The 21516-nt window shown below is 56.6% G+C and overlaps 1 protein-coding gene across 3 annotated transcripts in view; it reads right to left on the bottom strand.

Moving 5' to 3' along the window:
• The window catches only part of CANT1 (calcium activated nucleotidase 1), a 31975-nt gene extending 11475 nt beyond the window's left edge, over window positions 1-20500 (bottom strand). The window contains exons 1-4 of one of the 3 annotated variants that reach the window (XM_038546423.1): window positions 20360-20500; window positions 9969-10621; window positions 7908-8111; window positions 4815-7056 (exon numbers count right to left, since the gene is read on the bottom strand). In XM_038546423.1, the coding sequence (XP_038402351.1) occupies window positions 6686-7056; window positions 7908-8111; window positions 9969-10599 (1206 nt within the window). In that variant the 5' untranslated portion in view covers window positions 10600-10621; window positions 20360-20500 and the 3' untranslated portion in view covers window positions 4815-6685. Of the gene's footprint in view, window positions 1-4814; window positions 7057-7907; window positions 8112-9968; window positions 10622-16432; window positions 16585-20359 lie in introns of those variants that run through there. The other 2 variants (XM_038546419.1, XM_038546420.1) reach the window with 2 other exon arrangements.
• Between the last annotated feature and the right edge of the window lie 1016 nt (window positions 20501-21516).

Below are 21516 nucleotides of genomic sequence, written 5' to 3'. Positions count from 1 at the left end.
TTGGCATTACCAGTCTTTTTAATTTTGTCCACTGTGGTGGGTACACAGCAGGGTCTCAGTGTAGTTTTAACGGCTAGCTAGCACTGTTGAGCATCTCTTCATTTTTTTTAAATTTATTTTTTATTGGTGTTCAATTTACCAACATACAGAATAACCCCCAGTGCCCGTCACCCATTCACTCCCACCCCGCGCCCTCCTCCCCTTCTACCACCCCTAGTTCGTTTCCCAGAGTTAGCAGTCTTTACGTTCTGTCTCCCTTTCTGATATTTCCCACACATTTCTTCTCCCTTCCCTTATATTCCCTTTCACTATTATTTATATTCCCCCAATGAATGAGAACATATAATGTTTGTCCTTCTCTGACTGACTTACTTCACTCAGCGAGCATCTCTTCATATGCTTGTCTGTCACTCATACGTCCTCTTTGGTGAAGCACCTGTTTAGATCTCAGGCATGTATTTTTATGTATTTGTTTATTATTTTTTAAAAGTTTGTTCTTAAATTATTATTATTTTTTTAGATTTCATTTACTTATTTGAGAGAGAGCAAGCAGGAGCGGGGAGAGGGGCAGATGGAGAAGCACATTCCCTGCTGAGCAGGGAGCCTGACGTGGGACTTGATCCCAGGACCCTGAGGTCATGACCTGAGCCGAAGGCAAACGCTTCACCGACTGAACCACCCAGGTGCCCCATCAGGCCATGTTTTAAATCGGGCTGTTTGTCTTATTACCGAGTTGTACACATTCTTTACATACTCTAGATGCAAGTCCTTGAGAGAGAAGATCTGCAAATGTTGTTATCTTCTCGTGCCTTTTCATCTTAACAGTGTCTTCTGAAGGAGGAAGGTTTCAAATCTGGATGAAGCTCAAAGTCTCAACCTTTTGGTGTCGTGTTTAAGAATTAAAATGCCTGACCCAAAGTCTGCTGTCTTTTAGGGTCTTGTCGTGTTAGCTCGTGTCATCCTGTGATCTATTCTGAGATAATTTTGCACATGGTGGGAGTTAAGGGCTTCAATCATCTGTTTCCAGGTAGATTAGAGTTGTCCCAACACCATCTACACAGTCATTCCCCCCCACTGAACTACTTGGTCCAAAATTCACTGACACCACACACAGGGGTCTATTTATGGGCTCCTTACTGTTGCTTTGATTTATATGCCTATTGTTCTGCTAATACAATAGCTCTGATTGCTTACAGCTTAATATAAGAAGTCCAGACGCCAGATACTCTAAGTCTTTTGACTTTTTTTCAAAATTGGGTATTCCCATCCATGAAGACAGCATATTGTTCTATTTATTTGGGTCTCTTTTGATCTCACCTGTTTTGCAGCTTCAGCCTATAGATCTTGCACATGTTTATATCTATTTATTATTTCATGGTTTCTGATTGTTCACAGTAGCCACATAGAAACAAGTTAAATTCTGTACGTGTGCCATGCGTCCTTTAATTTTGCTAAACTCAACTGGTAGTTCTGGGAGCTACCTTTTGAAGATTTCTTAGGCTTTTCTATCTAGTCAATCTTGACAGCTGTACTCTCTCTTCCAGTCTGAATGACTCTCTTCTCGTTGCCCAATTCCATTGTCTGGGACACCCCAGAGGACTGTGAATTCAACTGATGAGAACATCAGTGTCCTGGGTCTGATTACTGTGCTTACAGTTGCGATAACTGCACGGTGTTAGCACTGGAGAAGGCTGCACAAAGGGGACAGACCAATACTGTCCTAGTTTTGCAACATCTAGGTGGTTTAAAATGATTCTAATATAAGAAGTTAAGTGGTGGGGGGAAGTGCTGAAAGTGGACGTTCCTGCCTTGGTCCCAGAAGTCTGAGGAAAACAGTCTTGCAGCATAAAGTATGACACAAGCTATAGGTTTTTTTGCAGATGTCTTTTATCGAGTTAGAGATGTTCCTTTTATGCCTAGTTTGCTTCATAGGTTGATTTGTTTTTAAATCATGAATGGGTGGTGAATTTTGTCAAATGCTTTTTCTGTGTCTTTGGAGATGATCATATGGTGATCATCAATGTGGTGGGTTACATCGATTTTAGACTATTAAATTAACCTTGCATTCCCTAGTAAATCACATTTTCTCATGAATTATTTTCACTTTTATAGAAGGGTGGATTCAACCGGCTAAATTTTTGCCAAAGATTTTTCCATCTATGTTCATGAGGGATACTGGTCTACAATTTTCTTTTCTTGTAATACATTTGTCTGGTTTTGGTATTAGCATAGTGGTGCCCCCATAAATGAGCCAGTAAGTGTTCCAACTTCCAAAATCATGGGAGGGTTTGTGTGGGGTTGGTATCATTTCTTCTTTCAATCTCTAGAACAATTCACCAGTAAAACCTTTTGTGCTCAGAATTTTCTTTTCATGGAGGCAATTTATTTTTGTTTTATTTAAATCTTTTTTAACAATTTTATTAAGGTATAACTTGCTTTGAGACATACCTATTTATTTATTTATTTATTTATTTAGAAATTTTTATTTATTTATGATAGACATAGAGAGGCAGAGACACAGGAGGAGGGAGAAGCAGGCCCCATGCCAGGAGCCTGACATGGGACTCGATCCTGGGACTCCAGGATCGCGCCCTGGGCCAAAGGCAGGCGCCAAACCGCTGAGCCACCCAGGGATCCCCGAGACATACCAATTTAAAGTGTACATGATAGGATTAAACATTTGGGAAGAACTTTTTTTTTTTTTTAATTTTTTTTTTTTTTTAAATTTATGATAGTCACAGAGAGAGAGAGAGAGAGAGAGAGAGAGAGAGGCAGAGACACAGGCAGAGGGAGAAGCAGGCTCCATGCACCGGAAGCCCGATGTGGGATTCGATCCCGGGTCTCTAGGATCGCGCCCTGGGCCAAAGGCAGGCGCCAAACCGCTGCGCCACCCAGGGATCCCTTGGGAAGAACTTAATGGCACTTTTTTCCACTCGTTTCCAATATGACTTTTGGGACTTTTCTTTTTGCCGGTCAGTTATGCGTTGAACACATGAGGGTACCATGAAGGTACCATGTGGGTTAAAGTCACCACCTGGGCAAGTCGAGTCTCATGGTTTCTCAGAGCCCCAAGGGCTGGTTTTCAGGTCCCTGCTTCTCCATCAGTGATTCCCCATATGGTCCTGCCCCAGGCTGACGCACTCCGGCTTCTCCCCGACAGCTTTCCTGGAAGTGTTCTCACGAGGACTGCCAAGAACACCATGTCCCCCTTGTTGCTCAGCCCCCCGATACTTCCAGACCTTCTTACTTGACCTCCCAGCAGGAAATGGATGGCTCCAAATGGGGGTGATGTAAGGAGGCTTCAAGAAAGGGGCCATTTCCAAGGTGTGAGTGTGCTAGTGGAGAGTGGTATCTGGGGCTTGGACCACTCTCAGGCCAGCAGGGGGGAGGGCAGGGAGCGGTCCCTGGAGCATAGGCAGAGAGAGTATAGAGGGACCTATCTCTCGAGAGACCGTGCCTGAGGCAACCTTGGGAGGGAATCAGGAACCCCCAGCTCCTCCTCCCTCCTGCCAGTCAGGGTTATCCCAGAGGGCAGAGGTGAGGCTCACTCAGGTCAGCCTGGGGACCAGAGCAGGGCAGGCAAGGGAAAGGGAAGGAAGGTCTTAAGAGACGAAGGGACTGCGGGTACACTTGGCTTTAAGACCTCACACTCTTGCTGCTTCTCCTATTCCAGTTCAGGCCTCTCTTATCAGCCCCTCCCTTTCTAGTGCTCCTGAGCTTCGATGTAGAGCTTCCTAGGATTCTGCACGCCCGTGCGAACGGTCTCATCCCTGCAGCTCCACAGACACGCTAATGAAGCCCTAATGGGCGTAGACCTCATTCCCGGGATCCTCATCACCCAATCATCCTGACAGCTGCAACGCAATGGGTGAGTGCATCTACCTCACTAAGCATCAGGAGCACTAATGACAGCATCTTCCCTTTATAGATGAGGAACCTAAAGGACAGAGTGGTTAGACAAGCTGTCCCAGGTCACACAGCAGAAATCTCACGGCCAGGACTGGAGCCTGCGAGTGATTTCACAGCCTGTATTTTTTAATTAATTAATTAATTAATTAATTAATTAGAGAGAGAGAGAGACAGACAGACAGAGGAGCAGGAGAGGGAGAAGCAGGCTCCCCGCTGAGCAGGGAGCCAGATGTGGGACTCCATCCCAGGATCCTGGGATCATGACCTGAGCTGAAGGCAGACAGTTCATCAACTGAGCCACCCAGGTGTCCTGTCAAAGCCTGTGTGTGTGTGTGTGTGTGTGTGTGTGTATGAGAGACACAGAGAGAGAGAGGCAGAGACACAGGCAGAGGGAGAAGCAGGCTCCATGCAGGGAGCCCGACGTGGGACTCGATCCTGGGTCTCCAAGATCACGCCTGGGTCTGAAGGCAGATGCTCAACTGCTGAGCCACCCAGGTGTCCCTCCTTCTATTTTTTTAAAAAGATTTTATTTATTTATAAGAGACACAGAAAGTGAGGCAGAGACATAGGCAGAGGGAGAAGCAGGCTTCATGCAGTGAGCCCGATGTGGGACTCAGTCCTGGGACCCCAGGATCACACCTTGGGCTGAAGGGAGGCACTCACCGCTGAGCCACCCAGGCGTCCCACACAGCCTATATTCTTAACCACCATGACCAAAAGAGCTTCTTCAGATTCAGGAAAAGTTGGGACTGGATGATTCATTTTCCAGAAAAGTCCCCATCTTGCCTGTCCCACATACTCCTGTGACATGTCAGACCCCTGCCCCAAACAGAAGGACAGAGCGCACCCTTCCGTGAATCATGCTGGCTCGGGCATTCCCACAGATCCTTGGCCACCAGCCAACATGGACCAGGAAACAGAGAGAACTCACAGTCCCCTCTGGCACTTTATTGTTTACAAAACAATGGGTCCAGTTGGAAGGAACACAATCATTATGCTTACAGCAGCAAATACAGAAACAAAAATTGTCTAGCTTTAAAGAGTCGAAAATCACTACGGTGAAAATGTTCTTCGGGGCACCTAGGCCGTGGCTGAAGTGCCATCAGAAAGGTCTCAACTTAGTAACTGTCCCAAGTTCTTCCGCCTTCCTAATTTCGGATCTGCTTTAAAAACGCACATAGCCCCAACACCAGTGATGTTTATCAAGGTGGTGGGTCAGAGGGCCTGGCTAGGCAAAGTCAGAAAGGACTCGGGTCTTCCAGGCTATGTCCAGTGGGATCCAAGTTCCAAAGAAACGTGTCACGTTCTTTTGCCAGTTGTTTTATGGTGGCAGAAACACACAGCAGTGCAGGAGGGATCCTTGCTGGGTTCCTTCCTAGCAGCTGTTTTAGAGTCTGTGAGCCAGGGGGTCCAAAGTGAGTGACGTCAGAGCCTACAAGATGGCCCTTCCCAGACCATCACGGCACCCCACATCCTCCTGAGGGGTGAGGGAGCTTACGGTAGGGCCCTTCTTGGCTTCAGGCCTGGCTGAACCATCCTAACCTCCCTGTCTTTGCTCTGGAGCATGGAGAAGAGGCCACAGGGAAGAGGCCACAAGGCCAAGCAGGGTTTGTGTGAAGTTTCCAGAGAAGGGGCTGCAAGCTCCCCAAGAAAGGGAGACAGAAAAGGTCAGGGGATGGAAGCCACGGGGCCAGGCAGGTGTCACCTATAACCTCTTGGGGACAGAGCCCAGTGCCCGAGACCCAGGGAGGGCATGGCAGGACCTAGGCTCCCGCTTGAGTCAGGAAGTGAAAGATAACCATTTGTGGAAGTCTTTAAAGGCATGACAATTTCTGATGGTTGCTAATAAAAAGCAACATTTTGCCTTTGCATCCTTTGACCAATGACTTGGAAATGCTTAAAAACTTGCTTACTCACTGTCAGGACTTAATTCCAATCTCCTCTGCTGCTGGGAATAAAGTTGTTAACTAAGGGACTTTGCTCTGTGTGATCAGATTTGGTGATTCCACCCTGAGAAAGGAAATTGGTTTAATTAAGTTAGTAATTGAAACTTCAAAGTGCTGCACGGCCACAGAATTTTCCTGAAGGGAAAAAAAAAATGGAGTTGGTCACACGAAGTGGAGATGGTCTGCTGTGAAGCTGAGGACAAACGAGCAAGCTTCTGTCCTTTCTTGCAGAATTTAGGGCGATTCATCCTTGGAGGCCTGCCCTCACTCATACACATCTGCAGTGTAGACAGATTCTTTTCCAAGGACCTGGGGAAATGGATCTAAAGCACGAGGTTCACGAAGAAGGAAGAAAAGGAGGTGGCCTGGGAGCTCCTGAGGGCAGGTCCACTTCGGACTTGTTGTTTCATCCCCACAGTGCTTGACACATAGTAGGAGCTCAAGAAACATTTATTGAACAGAAGAACAAATGGAAAGAGGAGAAAGGGAGGTCGGATGCAGGAAGGGCAAGGCCGGGTTACGGAGGAGGGGCCCCAGCTTAGGACGCCTGCAAGGGCCGGCTCTCACCACCAGATGGCAGTGCCCAAGATGCACGGGTTGGCGCGCGGCGGGGACCTTCCGGGGTGGCGGGGACCCAAGACTCCCAGCTCCACCTCCTAACCCTGGGGCTGAAACCCCTGAACCAGGGACACACTGCAGAGTTCCGAAAAGGAAACAAAAGCAAACCAAAACCACAGAAAAGTGCAGTCCTCTGGTTTTTATAAAATTTCAGTCCTGATGGAGCTGAGAACTATCCACTGCTGGGCCTTGCTGGGCTGAATTTTGTCAATTTAAATAAACTCTATTCCTTCATACTTGACGTTTCCGATCTTGGTCTCTGGCAGCAGGAAGCGGCCGTCCAGGGTGAAGGCCATGATGTAGGTGGCAATCTGGCCCCCGTCCTCCTCAGACTTGAGGGCCACAATGATCTGGTCGTCGGTGTCGGGGATAAACTTGAAGGAGGAGAAGCCGTGTGTGGGGACTACCTCCCCCACGTGGCTGACAGAGATGTCGCCAAAGTCCTGGGCGGCGCTCAGGAGCAGGTTGGTGCCCTTGTGCTCGTCGTCCTTCTCGCTGTAGCGCTCGTGGCTGGCCCGGCGCGGCAGGAAAAACCACCGCTGCAGCGTGTCACTCCAGCAGGCAGACTCGTGAATGAGGTAGCCTGGGGACACATGACAGACCCACGGGTCACCAGACCACCCGGGGGGGGGGGGGTTGGCCCCACCCTGCCCAGGACCAGGGAGTGCGCGAGACCCGCCGCCGCACAGGAGGGCTTGCTTCCCGCATGGGCTTCACGCTGCCGGCCGGCCACTGGGGCAGCATCCCTGCTCGATCCTCTTCAGACCTCCCTGTGTCCTACAGGCCTCTCCACCTGTCCTTGCTCTGGATCACCCGGAGTAACAAAGACGGGCCAGTCTGTCCCTGGTGCCCCATCTCTGGTCACCTGTGGCCATGAGTTCTGTCTGCATTTCTGCTTCCTCGGTGCTAAGGAGCACGAAGAGTGAGCCCGGGGGAAGGGGGCGAGATAAACAGGCAGGGTTGATTTGTGAGGAAGAGATCGGGGTTGGGGGGAGGCTGGCTCGAAGTTGAAAAGGAAGTAGCATGCCCTCCTATGTGAGGGCGAAGCAATGTCCTCGGCGTCACGCGCCCCAAGCCTAGAGCTGCCTGGCTGCTCCGAGCATCACCACTCCCCACCACACACCACGACAACTCTTGGGAGGCAAGGCGAAGAGCCCAAGCTCTGCCCACCTTGCTTCTACTGAGGCAGGGGCCAGGCCAGAGGGCTGTGGCGGGGAGGGGGCTGCAGTCTGCCGGGGCCAGGGAAGGAAGAGCAAATGGCTCATTTGTCCCCAAAAGCCACTGGCCTGCTGTGAGCAGCCATCACAGACAGAAATCATCACAACTGAGCACGAAACGACACTGCTGTGGTTTGGAAGCAAACGCTCCAAGAAAGTGCACACGCAGCACCCCAGCATCTGTCAGATGCCCCCCAAGGCGGGGCCGGTCCCTTACCTGGAGGCTGGATCCCAGCGGCGGCCCGCAGAGCGTTGTAGCTGGACACCCAGTTCTCGTGGTCCACGCTGCCTCTGCAGCCCACCACCTTCACCCATTCTGGGTTTTCATTCATCACTTCCCCCGTGCTGGTGGTCCACTCCTTGCCCAGGCCGCCCACATACAGATGCTCGTCCTTCACAGCCAGCCACTCGGCTTTGAAGCCTGGGGACAAAGAGACGAGGGGCATGCCTGAGATGATAGTCACCCCTCTGCTCCCCAGGCTCCTGTGGGGTCTGGCAGCCTTGGGCATCAGAGGTCACCTGTGCTGGATCTCATGCGAGGCAATGACAAGAGAGTGGGGGACAGGACAGCCTGGCTCAGGGCCCCACCCCAGAGAGGCAGTGGTCAGGGACTTGTTCTCCGTCTTCTATTCTCCCCCTCTCCCCACCTTTTGGGACCTGTCACATTCTCTTTGGCCCCTCAATCCAGGAACACTCCGCTGGGACAGCCTCTCCTAAACTGATTCAAATGGCTCCTGCTGCTGGCACCTCACCTGCCCCTTCACTCCCAAAGGCCCAGCCAGACACCAGTCTCCTCTGATCCCCAAACTCTGCTTCCCAAGCTGTATGTCCCAACCTCATGATCACCTCCAACCCTGGGCAAGTGGAAGTGATTTGAGCTATCATGGCAGAGTGGCTCCTCGCAACCATGACTGGCGCCCACTAAGAGGACAGGAAGCAGCAGTAGCCAGAGCTAAGAGCGGCTGGCAGGGCCTCAGAGAGTCCCCTCCAATCTGTGCATTTATCCTCTTAGGTGTCTTTGTGGGGAGCCCAATGTGAAGGCTGCAGTGCACTCAGGCTGTGGGATGCTACCCCCTGCACCCTGGGTTCTAAACTGTGCTTGCCTTCCCAGATGTCTGGTGAGCTTCCTGCTGGCCCGAAGGACCCAGAGCTGTGGCCCGCCATGAGAAATGGCAGCAGCCTCCAGAATACGTTTCTCTGTGGTGGCTCTGGAGGGACCCGCTGAGTTCCTGGGGTCCCAGGGGCCTCACCAGTTCCCCCGGGTCACTTTCGAGAGAAGACCCTCTCCGTTTTTCAGGGCTTCCATCCTTTCTGACGACCCGACCACGGGGTAACCCCAGGCTCCCGTTACTCTGCTTTCTCCCTGGTCCAACGGGGAAGAACAATGGCTGCCCATAAACACTGACACACTAAGGCAGGAATCGGGCAACCGAGGTCTTCTCTGAGACCTAGGCCCAGATCCATCCCAGGCCCGGGAGGGCTCTGAAGCGATTGTATCAGGGAGGGCTGGCTGACAGCGTGCCCCACGGGCCCAGCTAGGTGCGCCGTTCCTTCTCCGACCTGAGAGAGGCCTGAGTGTCCAGCTCCCTGGAGGGTGCAGGCCCACCTCCGGGAACGCAGGTGAACACGGAGGCTTTCGTCGGCGCCCTCGCCCGGCGCCTCCCTGCCCCTTCCCCTCCGAGGCTCTGGGCCCCTCCAGCTCCCTCTCGGAGCTCTGTGCTCCCCGCAGCCTGAAAGCGGGAAGTCCTTTCTGGTACGGGGCAGACCAGTGGGTCACAGATGATTTTCAAGCTTGGATCCCACCCAAGTGCAGTCACTGCTACTCATGCGCAGACCCTCCTTCTGCCAGGTTTTCAGAAAGCAGTGCTGGGCAGCGTAACTTCACCTTGTCAATAAGTCTCAGTTCACAAGAGCATGTGATGCCATGGCTTTAAAGGTATAAGACACTTGGAGGCTGGTGTCCCCGCGTGCTCTAAGACACCTCTGAAGATGTAGGAAGGGGCTCGTGCCTGGGAACGAGAGCAGCAGTGGAAAGGACCCGCTTCCCGGCCAGGCTTCTAGGAACAAGCTCTGACTGCAGCGACTGCTTCAGTGTGAGGCCAGCTCTGGGGTGGGGCAGCCGTGAGTCAGGAGGGAGACGGCTCCACCTGGTGGTCCCTCCTCCTGGTCACGTGAATGCTTTACCATGTACGTGCACAAAGCAAACTGGCGGACAGTCAACCCAAACCTGTCCCCCACACCCCAGCCAAAGCCAGGAGCTGGAGAGGACCCCACTTACCTTTCCCCACCGTCCCATCGCCGTCAGACAGGATCACCCACGGCACGGCCTTGGTGCCCTCGATCTGATAGATGACCCCTGTCCGGTCATCCACAGAGTAGAGTCTCCCGTTGAAGACGATCAGCTCAGACAGCTCCATGCCCCGCCCCTTTTCAGCAAGGTGGGACTCTAAGACCCCGTGGCCTTTGTCCCATTCCACGGCCACCTTGTCCCCGCTGTCTGACAGGGTCAGATAGCCCTTCTTCAGGTAACTGAACCAGGTATTTTCCTCTTGGGCTCTAGACTCTGTGTCCAAGTCAGCGATAACCGCAATTCGGTACCGAGTCCCGCCCGGCGTCCTCTGAGGGGCGGACAGAGGGTAGGTGTCATTGTACCGGTCAGCAGGTGTCTGGCTGAGCCTCCAGTTGTGGGCGTTGGGTGCGGGGGGCCGGCCTGGGGGCGGGCGGTGAGAATAGAGCAACCAGAGGACGGCGGCGCCCACGAAGGACGGCAGGATCACCTTCCAGCGGGGGCGGAAGCGGGGGTCTGCTGCCTTGGTCATGGACGCCAGCACCGGAAGGCCCCCCACACTGATCCGGAGGGAGTGCATAGGCTCATTCCATTCCAGGTGGTTGGAGGGCTGGGCGGGCATCAGACTGGAGGGCAGGCGGGACCTGGGCACCCAGAGAGAGGACAGAAGTCAGCAGCCCGCAGAGCACACGGGCCTCCCTGCCACCTGATGGTGCACAGGTGAGCAAAGTTATGCCATCTGTCTCAACTGGCAGGACAGAAAGCTCAGTGAGGGCACGTTCTGTGTAGGCGGTGCTTTACCAGCTCAGAAGGAGGAGCAGCAGGGGCTGAGGGAGGGAGTCGGGGTGCTGAGGGGTTGGGCGGGACAGGCCAGCAGAGAGGGTCCAGGTCTGTCTGCTCATCATTGATGACTGGTCACCTCATTCGAGAAGCTCTCCCTGAGGGCTCTGCTCCCGACAGCACCCCCCACATACCTTCCTTGGCATCTGCCACCCCTGCCCCCGCCAACCCATTACACAGCCATCAGCATGTCCATCTGCATCCTGCGCTCCTAGGACAGTGCAGAGCAGTCGTACGCTCATCAAGGGAGTCCTGACTTCCTCCCGGGCTAGGGTTCTGCAACATCCAAATAGAATCATACAACCGATATAAGCTACACAGAATACTTCTGTTTTTGGCAAGGTCTGCCCTCTGGCACCCTTCTATTCATGTAAGTTACAGAGGGCCCAGAGTCTGACCAGGACTCGTGGGCCCCGAAGGACAGCTGGCCCTGGCCTGCTCCCTATAGGCAGCACCACAGCTGGGTGGCGGCGGCCAGGAAGTGCAGCTTTTCACCGCTCGCCCCCTGCTTACGTCCCCGGCACCGACCCCGGCAGCCTGGCCGGCGTGGCCACAGCGGCGCCAGGCCAGCTTCTGGCTCAGGGCAGCTGCCAAGTTGGGGGAGCAGAATCAGCAGAGTCAGCCCTGGGCTGCGGCTCTGTCTCTGTCTCTAGTTGTAACTCAGTAAGTTCCGGCCCAAGACGGGCCCTTGGCTGGTCGCTGGGGGCATTTCTGCTTCCTGCCCCAAAACAACCAATGACGTGACTTCTGGGGCAGATGCTCCTCTCCTTGCCAGGTGGCAGCAGGGAAGGGCAGCTCCCTGCACCCCAGTCTATGCAGCCTGTGGGCAGGGGCCGCTGGGGGAGCTCCCGTCCACACCACAGGCTGCTGGCTCCAAGGGGGGAAAACCATGGCAACGGTTCCAAGTAGAAGCCAGTCTTTCCCTTTTCTTGCTCCTGGACAGATGTTTAGGTTTTGCCATCGGGTCAGGTGCAGAAAAGGGATGTCTAAGGAGCGAGCAAGGCACCAGGAGGTGCCGAGCAGGGGTGGGCGCTCTGGAAACCCTCCCGCTCCTCACCTCAAGCGCGGCTTCCAGGTTTCCCTCCTGGGTGAGGGCTCCCTCCTCCCTAGGAGGCGGCTCTGCTGCGGCCACAGAGCTGGTGGCTGCGCCTGCTGGGCTGGGAAGCAGGGGTCCCAGCCATTGCCCCTCCTCTGCTGTGCCCAACCCCAGGCCATCGCAAGCCACGGCTGGGCCCAAGCCACCCGGCGTCGATCTCTTGCATGATGTGGCCGCTGAGCTCTCAACTCCCACATCTCACCTCCTGTTCCAAATTCTGCCTAGATTCCTAACACATTCGGATCTTACGATTTCCAGCTAAGTCTTACTCCCTCTCCCCAAACCTCCTTGTCCCCAACTCCTCCGTCAGGAATAGTTCTAGGTGATGGGGAGGCCAGCATATTCGAAGCTGCCCAGGGCAAAACTTCCCTGGAAACCCTGGGAGATGCCCTTTTCTGCAGGAGATTATACTGCAACCAGAAGTTCTGCACCACCACCACTTTGCCCACCCCAGGCATGGCCCCCACCCTCCTTCCACGGCAGCTGCTCCGACAGCAGGCCTGTCAATTCGGTGCCCCTCACCCCGGCTGCCCCCCGCACCCAGTGACCCCTGCGACCCTCGTGAGCAAATTAGACCACACCGCTGCGTGCTCTAGGAGTAAACCCTCACTACTACGTGGCCCCTGCCCAGACCTCACCCTGCATGCACCCCTGCCCAGCCCACTTTTGCCTCTGCACGGCTGTCTCACTCTCTTTTCTGTCTTTCTCTCTGGGAGACTTGGCTGCCGGTCCCCCAGAGTCGGCCCCCACGTGCCTGCCCCACTCGCCAGCACGGCACCTGCTCCTTCTCTTCACTGCCCGCGGCAAGTTACGTAATTACTCCTGCTCTACCTTAGCTCCACGGGGCAGGGACCTGCCCACACGGGGCCAACGGCGGGAACTCTGCACACATTTGCCAAACGGATGACAAATATGCCCACACCTTCAACAGCCCCCCAGCTCCAGCCCTGTGCCCACCTTAGACTGCAAATCCACAGCCCTGCATCCGGCCCTCCCTGTCATCCATGGCATCCCTGGTGGACAAAACACCCACCAGGGTACACGGGTGTCACCATTGTGATGTGTCACCTGCCCTTAGTCTGCCCCCTTTCCATTCCTGAGCCGCCATCCTGCCACTGGTCATCTCGTCACATCTCCTGCCTGATGGCTTCCCGCAGATGACGTGGGGGCCCCGGGGTGGAGCCCACATGGCCACACCTCCCATGCACCAAGCTGCCTGGCCCTAGTCTAGGGGCTCAAGGGAAAAGAGCCCCCTCTCCTGCTGCTTGGGGACAGTCAGCTCTTCTGGTTCCTTCGCCTTCTACATACGTGTCCAAACTGCCACCTGAGTAGCCATTTTACCTCCAGATTACACTCAGGTATCCTCAGAGCACCCAATAAACATTGTGGATGAGTGATTATCCGTGAGGGAACAGGAAACCACCCCTCTGGCACCCTGGTCCCTTCCCATCCTGAGGAGCAATGGTGCATCCACGATTCTGAGTGAAGGGAGAGAGAACTCCTCCCAACCCTGTGACACCTTGGTCCCCCACCCATCCCTTGCTACCCTGGAAGAGCAACCATCTCTCCGTCCCTCCGGGATGCTCCATGTCCCTCCTGCCAGCAGGTGACGCTCCCCCAGGTCCTCCTCCTCCTGTCTCTCTCTCCTCAGCCCCCAATGCTGTATCTCCTTCCCAGTCACCCACCCTTCTTCTGAATCTTCCCTGAGATGACCTCCGTCTCTAGGGGCATAGCCACTCCAGTGAGGGCTCCCCACACCTTCCTCACCTGCACCTGTTCCCTGAGTTCCAGGCCCAGCCGCTGAGCCTCCTTGTCGGCCTGCAGGCACCAGAATGAGCTCCCTCAGGAATTTATTGACCAGCCGAGGGCACTCCCAGACCTCAGAAGTCATCCTGGGGACCAGCTGGATCAGGTTCTTGCCTCCTCACATCTCAGCGCACCAGGCCCCCTCCCTGGTCTGGTCTGCACCCCACCTCCAGATTTGGGTCCCATCCCCCACCCTCTACTTCGTCCCGTCTCAGCTCGGCCGCCGGTGATCAAGGTCCAACCTGTCCTCTGCCATTCACCAGCTGCTCCACCTGGCTTCTCTGGGCCTCAGCTCCTTCCCGTGTAAACTCTGATTGAACAGTGCCGACTTCTTGGAGTCAGATGCCTGCCGCAGGACCTGGCACAGGTCACCTGCTCCTGTCTGCCTGCTACCCTCGTCACTCTGCTAGCACCAATGCCCACCTGCCTGGAGGGCCCAGCTTTGTAAGTAAATGTGATGAGAAGTGGCTGGCCCAACCTGTAAGCACTCAGCATGGCAGCAAAGTCAAGGACTCTGCAAAGGACTCTGTAAAGCTGAACACATCGACTGTCTGTCCCTCTACAGAAAAAGTATGCAGGTCCCCAATCTAGACCTCCCAAATCCACGCTCCACACAACTGGCAGAAATGATTTTTCTAAAAAGTGATCTGGATTGAAGTTCTTTGCTAGACCCCAAAGCTGTCCCACTAAAGCTGAGACCCCTCTGTTCCCCACTCACTCCCCCCGCCCCTACCCTGTGCCGGGCTCTCTATGACTCCACAGCCCACAGCCAAGCCCCTGTGCGTGACGCTTCTGCCACATGGGATGATGACCTCTCTGACCACACAGAACCATCTGGAAGTCCCTGGCTGTGCCAGGACAGGGATGCTCCTGCTGCTGTCTCCTTGCCTCCTGCCCCACATCTATGGTGAAGGACTCCCCCGCCCCCACCACCAGTAAGCTTCCCTCCTGGACCCAAAGGTGTCCAAGCCTGACCCCTGAAGCTGAGCGTCCCCTTATATGCTGATAAAGACTTTGCAGATGTGACTCGGTTAAGGACCTTGAGGTGGGGAGACGATCCAGGGGAGCCCTAGACGCAACCCTGAGTGTCCTTATAAAAGGGAGGCAGGCAGGGCAGTCCCGGTGGCCCAGCGGTTTAGTGCCGCCTTTGGCCTAGGGTGTGATCCTGGAGACCCAGGATCGAGTCCCGCGTCGGGCACCCCGCATGGAGCCTGCTTCTCCCTCTGCCTGTGTCTCTGCCTCTTTCTCTCTCTCTCTCATGAATAAATAAATAAAATCTTTAAAAAAAAAAAAAAAAGGGAGGCAGAGGGACATTACACAGTGATGGAAGAGGCCATGTGACCATGAAGGCAGGCAGGGGAGTGATGCGGCCACAGCCGAGAGGTGCCTGGAGTCCCCAGAAGCTGGAAGAGGCAAGGACAGATTGGCCCCAAGAGCCCTCGAAGGGAGCACGGCCCCGCTGACACCTGGATTTTGGCCGTGACACCGGTAGTGGATTTCTGGCCTCGGTACCAGGAGAGAACAGGTGTGTATGGTTTCCGGTCACCACGCCTGTGGTAACCTGCCACAGCAGCCCTGGGAACAAACGCGCCTCCTCACACACTGTCCCCTGTGCCGCCTCTTCTGGGACCTGGCTGTGCAACAGCGTGGACCGCACAGTACTGCCATCCTGTCCTGCTCGGCTCTGAGCTCTGGCGGGTTCCTGAGACCGAAGCAACAGGCACGGGCCCTGGGGCTCCGCCACCTTTCACTGATAAGAAAATGACTACACTTCCCGTGATAGTGGAACTCTGTCTGCCTTCCAGGAAATCCCTTTAGCTTTGCCCCTGGAATAATTTCTCTTTGGGTCAAAATCCAACCTTGATCTTCACTCCTCTGTTAATATCCTAGGAATTACTTACATTTTGTATAATAAAATCAGATGCCTTTCCATTTGTTCCCCACAACCCCAGGCTGGCTCACACCTAGAACGGATGGTGAGCCGCCTGTCTTGCTGCCAGAGTCCTGGCGCAGAACAAGAGCTTGTGTTTTTACATAAAAACGAAAACACCCCCCCACGCCCCCCAGCCAAACTTCCAGCCAGGAACACCAACAGAAATGTGCCCGTGAAAGTGAGTGCAAAGTGGACAAAGTCACTCCCAGAAGGGGGGCCCGTGTGAGGCTCTCTCTTTGCCCATACTCCTCAAAGTTCTAAGCAGTTTAATATTTGCTTTATTGTGATCAGAAGGTTGTCACCCCACCATCTGCAGCACAACAGGTCAATTTTACGTAACCAGGAAAATTAAAACCAAGCTGCTACGGTAAAACATCACAGGTTCTTTGGTTGGCTATGCTCACCTGTTCAGGTGGGCCTGCAACCGGTTCTGTCCCGTCCAGAAACCCGGGGGGACCGCACCCCTGCTGGCTTCCTTTCTCCTGCACCAGCCACACTGCAGGACAAGGTCCCTGGAAAGAGCCACTCAGAGCAACCACCACCACCCAGGCTGCTCCAGGCCCAACTTCCTTCCCCACCTCCCTTTTCAGACAGGTGTCAAGAATGGCTCGCCAACTCCTACATTTCTGGTTTCTTATAACACAGGCCTGAAACAGCAAGAAGGAACACTATGTCCTTCTGTTCCCGGGGCGCGGAGGTCCCTGGACTCCAAGTGGAGTGGCACTGCCAGGGCGACGCTCCCACCCTAGCCCCCGAGGGAGCAGGAGCGGCCACCCCTACCTTCTCGGGCCATCCTTGGGCCTGCCCGCCACGGGACCCTACAGAAGGCCTAGATGAAAGGTGGCAGCCATTTCCGACACGCCCACCGCCAAGAGAGTCTCTTTCTCCTCTTCCTTCAGGTGTGTGGCAGGTGGCAGAGCAAACAGGTTTAACTGAAGCTGCCAGGACAAAACTCCTCCCTTTCAGGATCTAGGAGGGGCAGGAAGCAAGAGCGCTGCGCTGAGACAAGGAGGCCGCCTCTGCCTCCCCCCTCAGACTGTGCCTGGGCCCCACAGGCCCACCCCCCTGCACAGCACCTCCTCCCCTTCCCCACCCAAGTCTCTGAGCTCAACGGTCCTCGAGGACCTCGTGTCCAGAATGCAGGCAGGTCTCAGGCCCCACTCTGCTCGCTGCCTACGTGCACTTCCTGGCTGGAGAGGAAAGAGCTAAGCCTGTTGACTCTGCACCCGTCAGAGTGACGGAGGCTGCGGGCTCGAGTCTCCACGAGCGCTGGGCGTGTCTCAGGTGAGCAAACACTGACAGCCCCTGGGGTCCAGGCTCCATGAAAAGGTTGTCCTATTCAAGGCATTCTCCCGCTGCGGACTTGCCATGGCTGCGCTGCACTTGAAAACTTCAGTTTGCATTTGGACGGGGTGACAAGCAGAAGGAAACCGGGAAGGGACAAGTCACAGCAGCCAAGTATGTCCTTTAGGGACTGGAGGTCCTCCTCCCCGACAGCAGTTTCCTGAAAGGCTGAGACCCCACACCTCCCACCCTGACGCTGCATACAGCAGGCACTCACGACAGCTTCCCGAATCAAGTTACACACAGTTCAGGATATTTCTGTCTGTAAGCCCATCACCTGAGAGAAGGGGCTTCCTACTGCGGCTGGGAGAGCTCTGCGCAGGTGCGGGGGGCCGACTGCACACACATTCACAGCCACACAGGACGGAAGCCTGACGGGTGCCCCGGGCCAAAATCAAGGGCTGTCTTCTCTCAGAGACCCCCGCAGAGACCTCTCCTCCAGCTCAGCTCCAGCTTCTGGAGGACGCACACAGCCGGGCGGGACCCCCTGAAGCCATTCCGGATGCACCTGGATCTAACACTTCTACATGGTCACTGAGTGTCTGTGAGATGCCTCATTTCCCACAGCACAGCCCCGGGTGAACATGGATGCAGCAGTGCAAGCTGTAAGTTCCAGATCGTGACTGCACTTGTTCCAGATCAACAAGCAGGAGTCAAAAGGAACAGACAAAAGAGAAAACTGAACATCTTTCCAGATTTCCCTATTATCAGGATTTTTTTTTCCTAAGTAATTGTCTTGGTTTCGTGGGAAGGAAAATCCACATAAAAGTCCTAAAGTCCTTCACATCGCCACTCAACAAGAGCCTTATGGACAATCTCCACAGCCCAGAGCATTAGTGAAGGGAAAAGGGCACTTGTTCAATTTTCCCTCCAGCGCCCCGGATACCACTGCGCAAATGTCTACATGACACAGAAACGGCGTCCCCGTCACGGTGCTGATCCATTTCAGGACGCTGGGCCACGGTCTGAGATCTGAGACACTGTTTCTGAAAGAGGAAACACTCGAGTCCCTGTACAGAGACCCCAGACCGCTGCCGTGAGGGCTGCCACACCGCTGCCCAGAGGGTCGAAGGCTCCGAGGCAGGAGCCGTGCACCCGTGAGCCTGCACGAGCCCACCTCAGGGGCCATCGCAGGGATTTGGGGGGCGGGGGGGGGACACACCACCAGAGCGAGGCCTGCTCCTGTCGCCGAGGGTCTGTCTTCGTCACCTCTGCGGCTCAAGGAAGCACAGCGGATTAGTGGCATAGCGGCCCGGCGGGTAATCATCTCCTCTAGCACCGCACGTTCACTACGTGGCTGTGGCCGTGGAAGTGCGGCAGGAACCACAGCTGGGGTACGGTTCCAGGGGGAAGAAGGCACCAGACGCTCAGATGGGCGCCTCCACGGACACGAAGTGGCACGCGAACACTTGCAAGTCTAGGGCTTTCCGTCTCCACCGCCCTGGGGCGTGACGGCCTTCCGTGAACGCGTCCAGTGAGCACACGGAGACCGCTCAGTCTCCAGGCCACGGCCCGAACAAACGCACGCTTCACGGAGTCCCCCGCCCAGGGTGAGCCACCCGCCCAGTGCAGAGGGGAGAAGCCTGGCCCATCAATGTATCTTTCAGCGGGGCCCGAAGGCCAGAATAGAAGGCTCATTGAGGCCGCCGGGGAGGCGCCCAGGGGAGGCTGCTGGCCCGCCCGCAGGCCCCGGGACTGTCGGCTCAGAGCCTGTGGGGTGGGGCTGGGAGCGGGGGGAGGATCTGTCCCCACACAGCTCCTAAGAGGAAGAGGAAGGAGAGGCTGCAGCACCTGCTTCCTCTTCACCGACCCTCCTGAGACCCTACACTTTTGCCCAGGTTTGGTCCTCACACTGCAGAGCCGGCCAGAGTCTGCGACATCCGCAGACACATGGTCCCAAACCTGCGCTCTGTGGAAAACACACTAGGGGAAGACGGCGAGCACGCGCTCTGGGTCGATGACAAGCGGGGCTCCTGCGCTGAGTCCCTGGTGTGTCGGGGTCACCTGCACCCAGCGCACAGGGGAGTGACTGCGGTGCCGGGAAGGGCAGGGCAAAGGGGAGGCGCCAGGCGACAAGGATGGGGGACGAGGAGCCACAACCCAGGAGGGACAGGGTCAGGCTACATGGAGACGGGAGGGTGGACAGCTTGGCCGGCCCGCGGCAGGTACGACAAAGTGCCAGTCTGAGAGAGGAGGGCTCCCTGGAGGGAGAGGAGAGGCTGGGCAATGGGGGCGGTGGGGTGGTGGAGGGGGCTGGATTCAGGGACAGCTGTGCCACCAGGGGCAGGAAAGGAAGGGCCCCTGAGGTCCAAAGTCCCACACTAGTCAGAGGGCAGAGGCATCCTGTGCTAGTCAGAGGGTGGAGGCGTCCCGCCTAGTCAGAGAGGGGCTCAAACTCTGAAGTCAGAGGAAGGAAGAGTCTGAGAGGCGCCCCGCGGCAGTCAGAGGGCGGCGGCGTCCCACGCTAGTCAGAGGGCGGCGGCGTCCCCCGCTAGTCAGAGGGCCGAGGGGTCCGCCGCTAGTCAGAGGGCTGAGGCACCCTGCGCTAGTCAGAGGGCTGAGGGGTCCCCCGCTAGTCAGAGGGCCGAGGCGTCCCCCGCTAGTCAGAGGGCGGCGGCGTCCCCCGCTAGTCAGAGGGCTGAGGCACCCCGCGCTAGTCAGAGGGCCGAGGCGTCCCCCGCTAGTCAGAGGGCGGAGGCGTCCCACGCTAGTCAGAGGGCGGCGGCGTCCCCCGCTAGTCAGAGGGCCGAGGTGTACCCCGCTAGTCAGAGGGCCGACGGGTCCCCCGCTAGTCAGAGGGCTGAGGCACCCTGCGCTAGTCAGAGGGCTGAGGGGTCCCCCGCTAGTCAGAGGGCCGAGGCGTCCCCCGCTAGTCAGAGGGCGGCGGCGTCCCCCTCTAGTCAGAGGGCCGAGGTGTACCCCGCTAGTCAGAGGGCGGCGGCGTCCCGCGCTAGTCAGAGGGCGGCGGCGTCCCGCGCTAGTCAGAGGGGTTCAATCCCTGAAATCAGAGGAAGAGCCCGAGGGGGAGGGGGGCGGGAGCCCAGCAAGTGAGAAGGAGCAGGTGTGCCCCGCTAGTCAGAGGGCGGAGGTGCCCCGCACGAGTCACGGGGGGGCGGGGGAGGGAATCCCGCGCTAGTCGGGGGGCGGCGGCGTCCGCGCTAGTCGGAGCCGGGGGGAGCCCTGCGAGTCAGCCGGGCGGCACCTCACAGTCGGGCGGGGGGTGTGCGCCGCCGTCGGTAAGGGGACCGTTGCTCGCAGCCGGGGGCGGGACGTGGCGGGGCGGGGGGCGGCGGCCAGGCCCGTGGCGGGGAGGGCGCGGCGGCCGCGGGTGCGGGTGCGGGTGCGGGTGCGGCCGTCACTCACCCGGTGCGGCGGCTCCGGGACCCGCGGGCGGCGGGACTCCCCTGCGGCAAGGCCGGGACCCAGGGGGCAGCCGACTTCCGCCCGGCGCGCTTGCCCGGTCTCCGGGACGCGCTCCCGGCAGCCTCTGCTTCGCGGCTGCGCGCCGGCGCGGGCGGGGACTGCCGGGAGTTGTAGTTTTTACTGCTCAGCGGGCCGGGGGCCGGGGGCCGGGGACCTTGGGCAGGGGACCCAGGGCGAGAGGGAGGAGGGCCGCAGAGGTGCGCAGGGCCCACCCCGCAGGCGCCTTACGCCGCTTTGATCTGGAACGCTGGCCCCGCCCAAGCGGGGAGGCGAGGATCATCTCTCGAGCTGAGATTTGGGGACCTCTTTCCAGGCCCTCTCGACCCCTGTGGTCCCCCAGGAGGCGGGGATGCGCGGACCCCTTTCTGCCACCCTCGTTATCAGAGAGCCCTCAACTCGGCTCTTGGGATCGGCCACGTCGGAAATTTCCGACCGGCTTCCAGAGCAGAGATCAGGGCGCAGGTCTACCGGCTGGAGCGTCCTGGGGGGGAGGGTGCTGGGGGGGGGGGGGGTTGTCCCTGCCTTTGACTTGCAGGCAACAAACCTCCTCCCATATAAGGGTGTCCAGTTCGCCCCGTTACTCCAGACCCCTCCCCGGCGGCCCCTGAGCTATTTTAATGGAATATATTAAAGGGCATCCCTGCTCTCCACCACTAAGTCCTGCAAAGATGCCCATTTTAGAAATCATGAGAAAAGGGGATCCCTGGGTGGCGCAGCGGTTTAGGGCCTGCCTTTGGCCCAGGGCGCGATCCTGGAGACCCGGGATTGAGTCCCACGTCGGGCTCCTGGTGCATGGGGCCTGCTTCTCCCTCTGCCTCTCTCTCTCTCTCTCTCTCTGTGTGACTATCATAAAAAAATTTTTTTTTAAATTTAAAAAAGAAATCATGAGAAAAGCCTGGTAGCAATGCAGTGCACCGGGGAGCTCGGTGAGTATCTGCAGCCCCAGACTGGGAGCAAGCTCGATTGCCCCCGGGCCCTCCCAAGAGCCTTCCATTGGGTAACCGATGCACAAGAGAAAATTTCAAATTATGCAAATGGTGTCCAGTGAAAAATAACTCTCCGTCCCTGTTCTGCGCTCCCTGCCCAGAGGCTCCCTG

Source organism: Canis lupus, chromosome 9 (assembly GCF_011100685.1).
Source record: "Canis lupus familiaris isolate Mischka breed German Shepherd chromosome 9, alternate assembly UU_Cfam_GSD_1.0, whole genome shotgun sequence".
NCBI classification, from domain to species: domain Eukaryota; kingdom Metazoa; phylum Chordata; class Mammalia; order Carnivora; family Canidae; genus Canis; species Canis lupus.
Note: the sequence above shows the minus strand (reverse complement) of the source record. Positions and strands in the feature narration are given on the sequence as shown.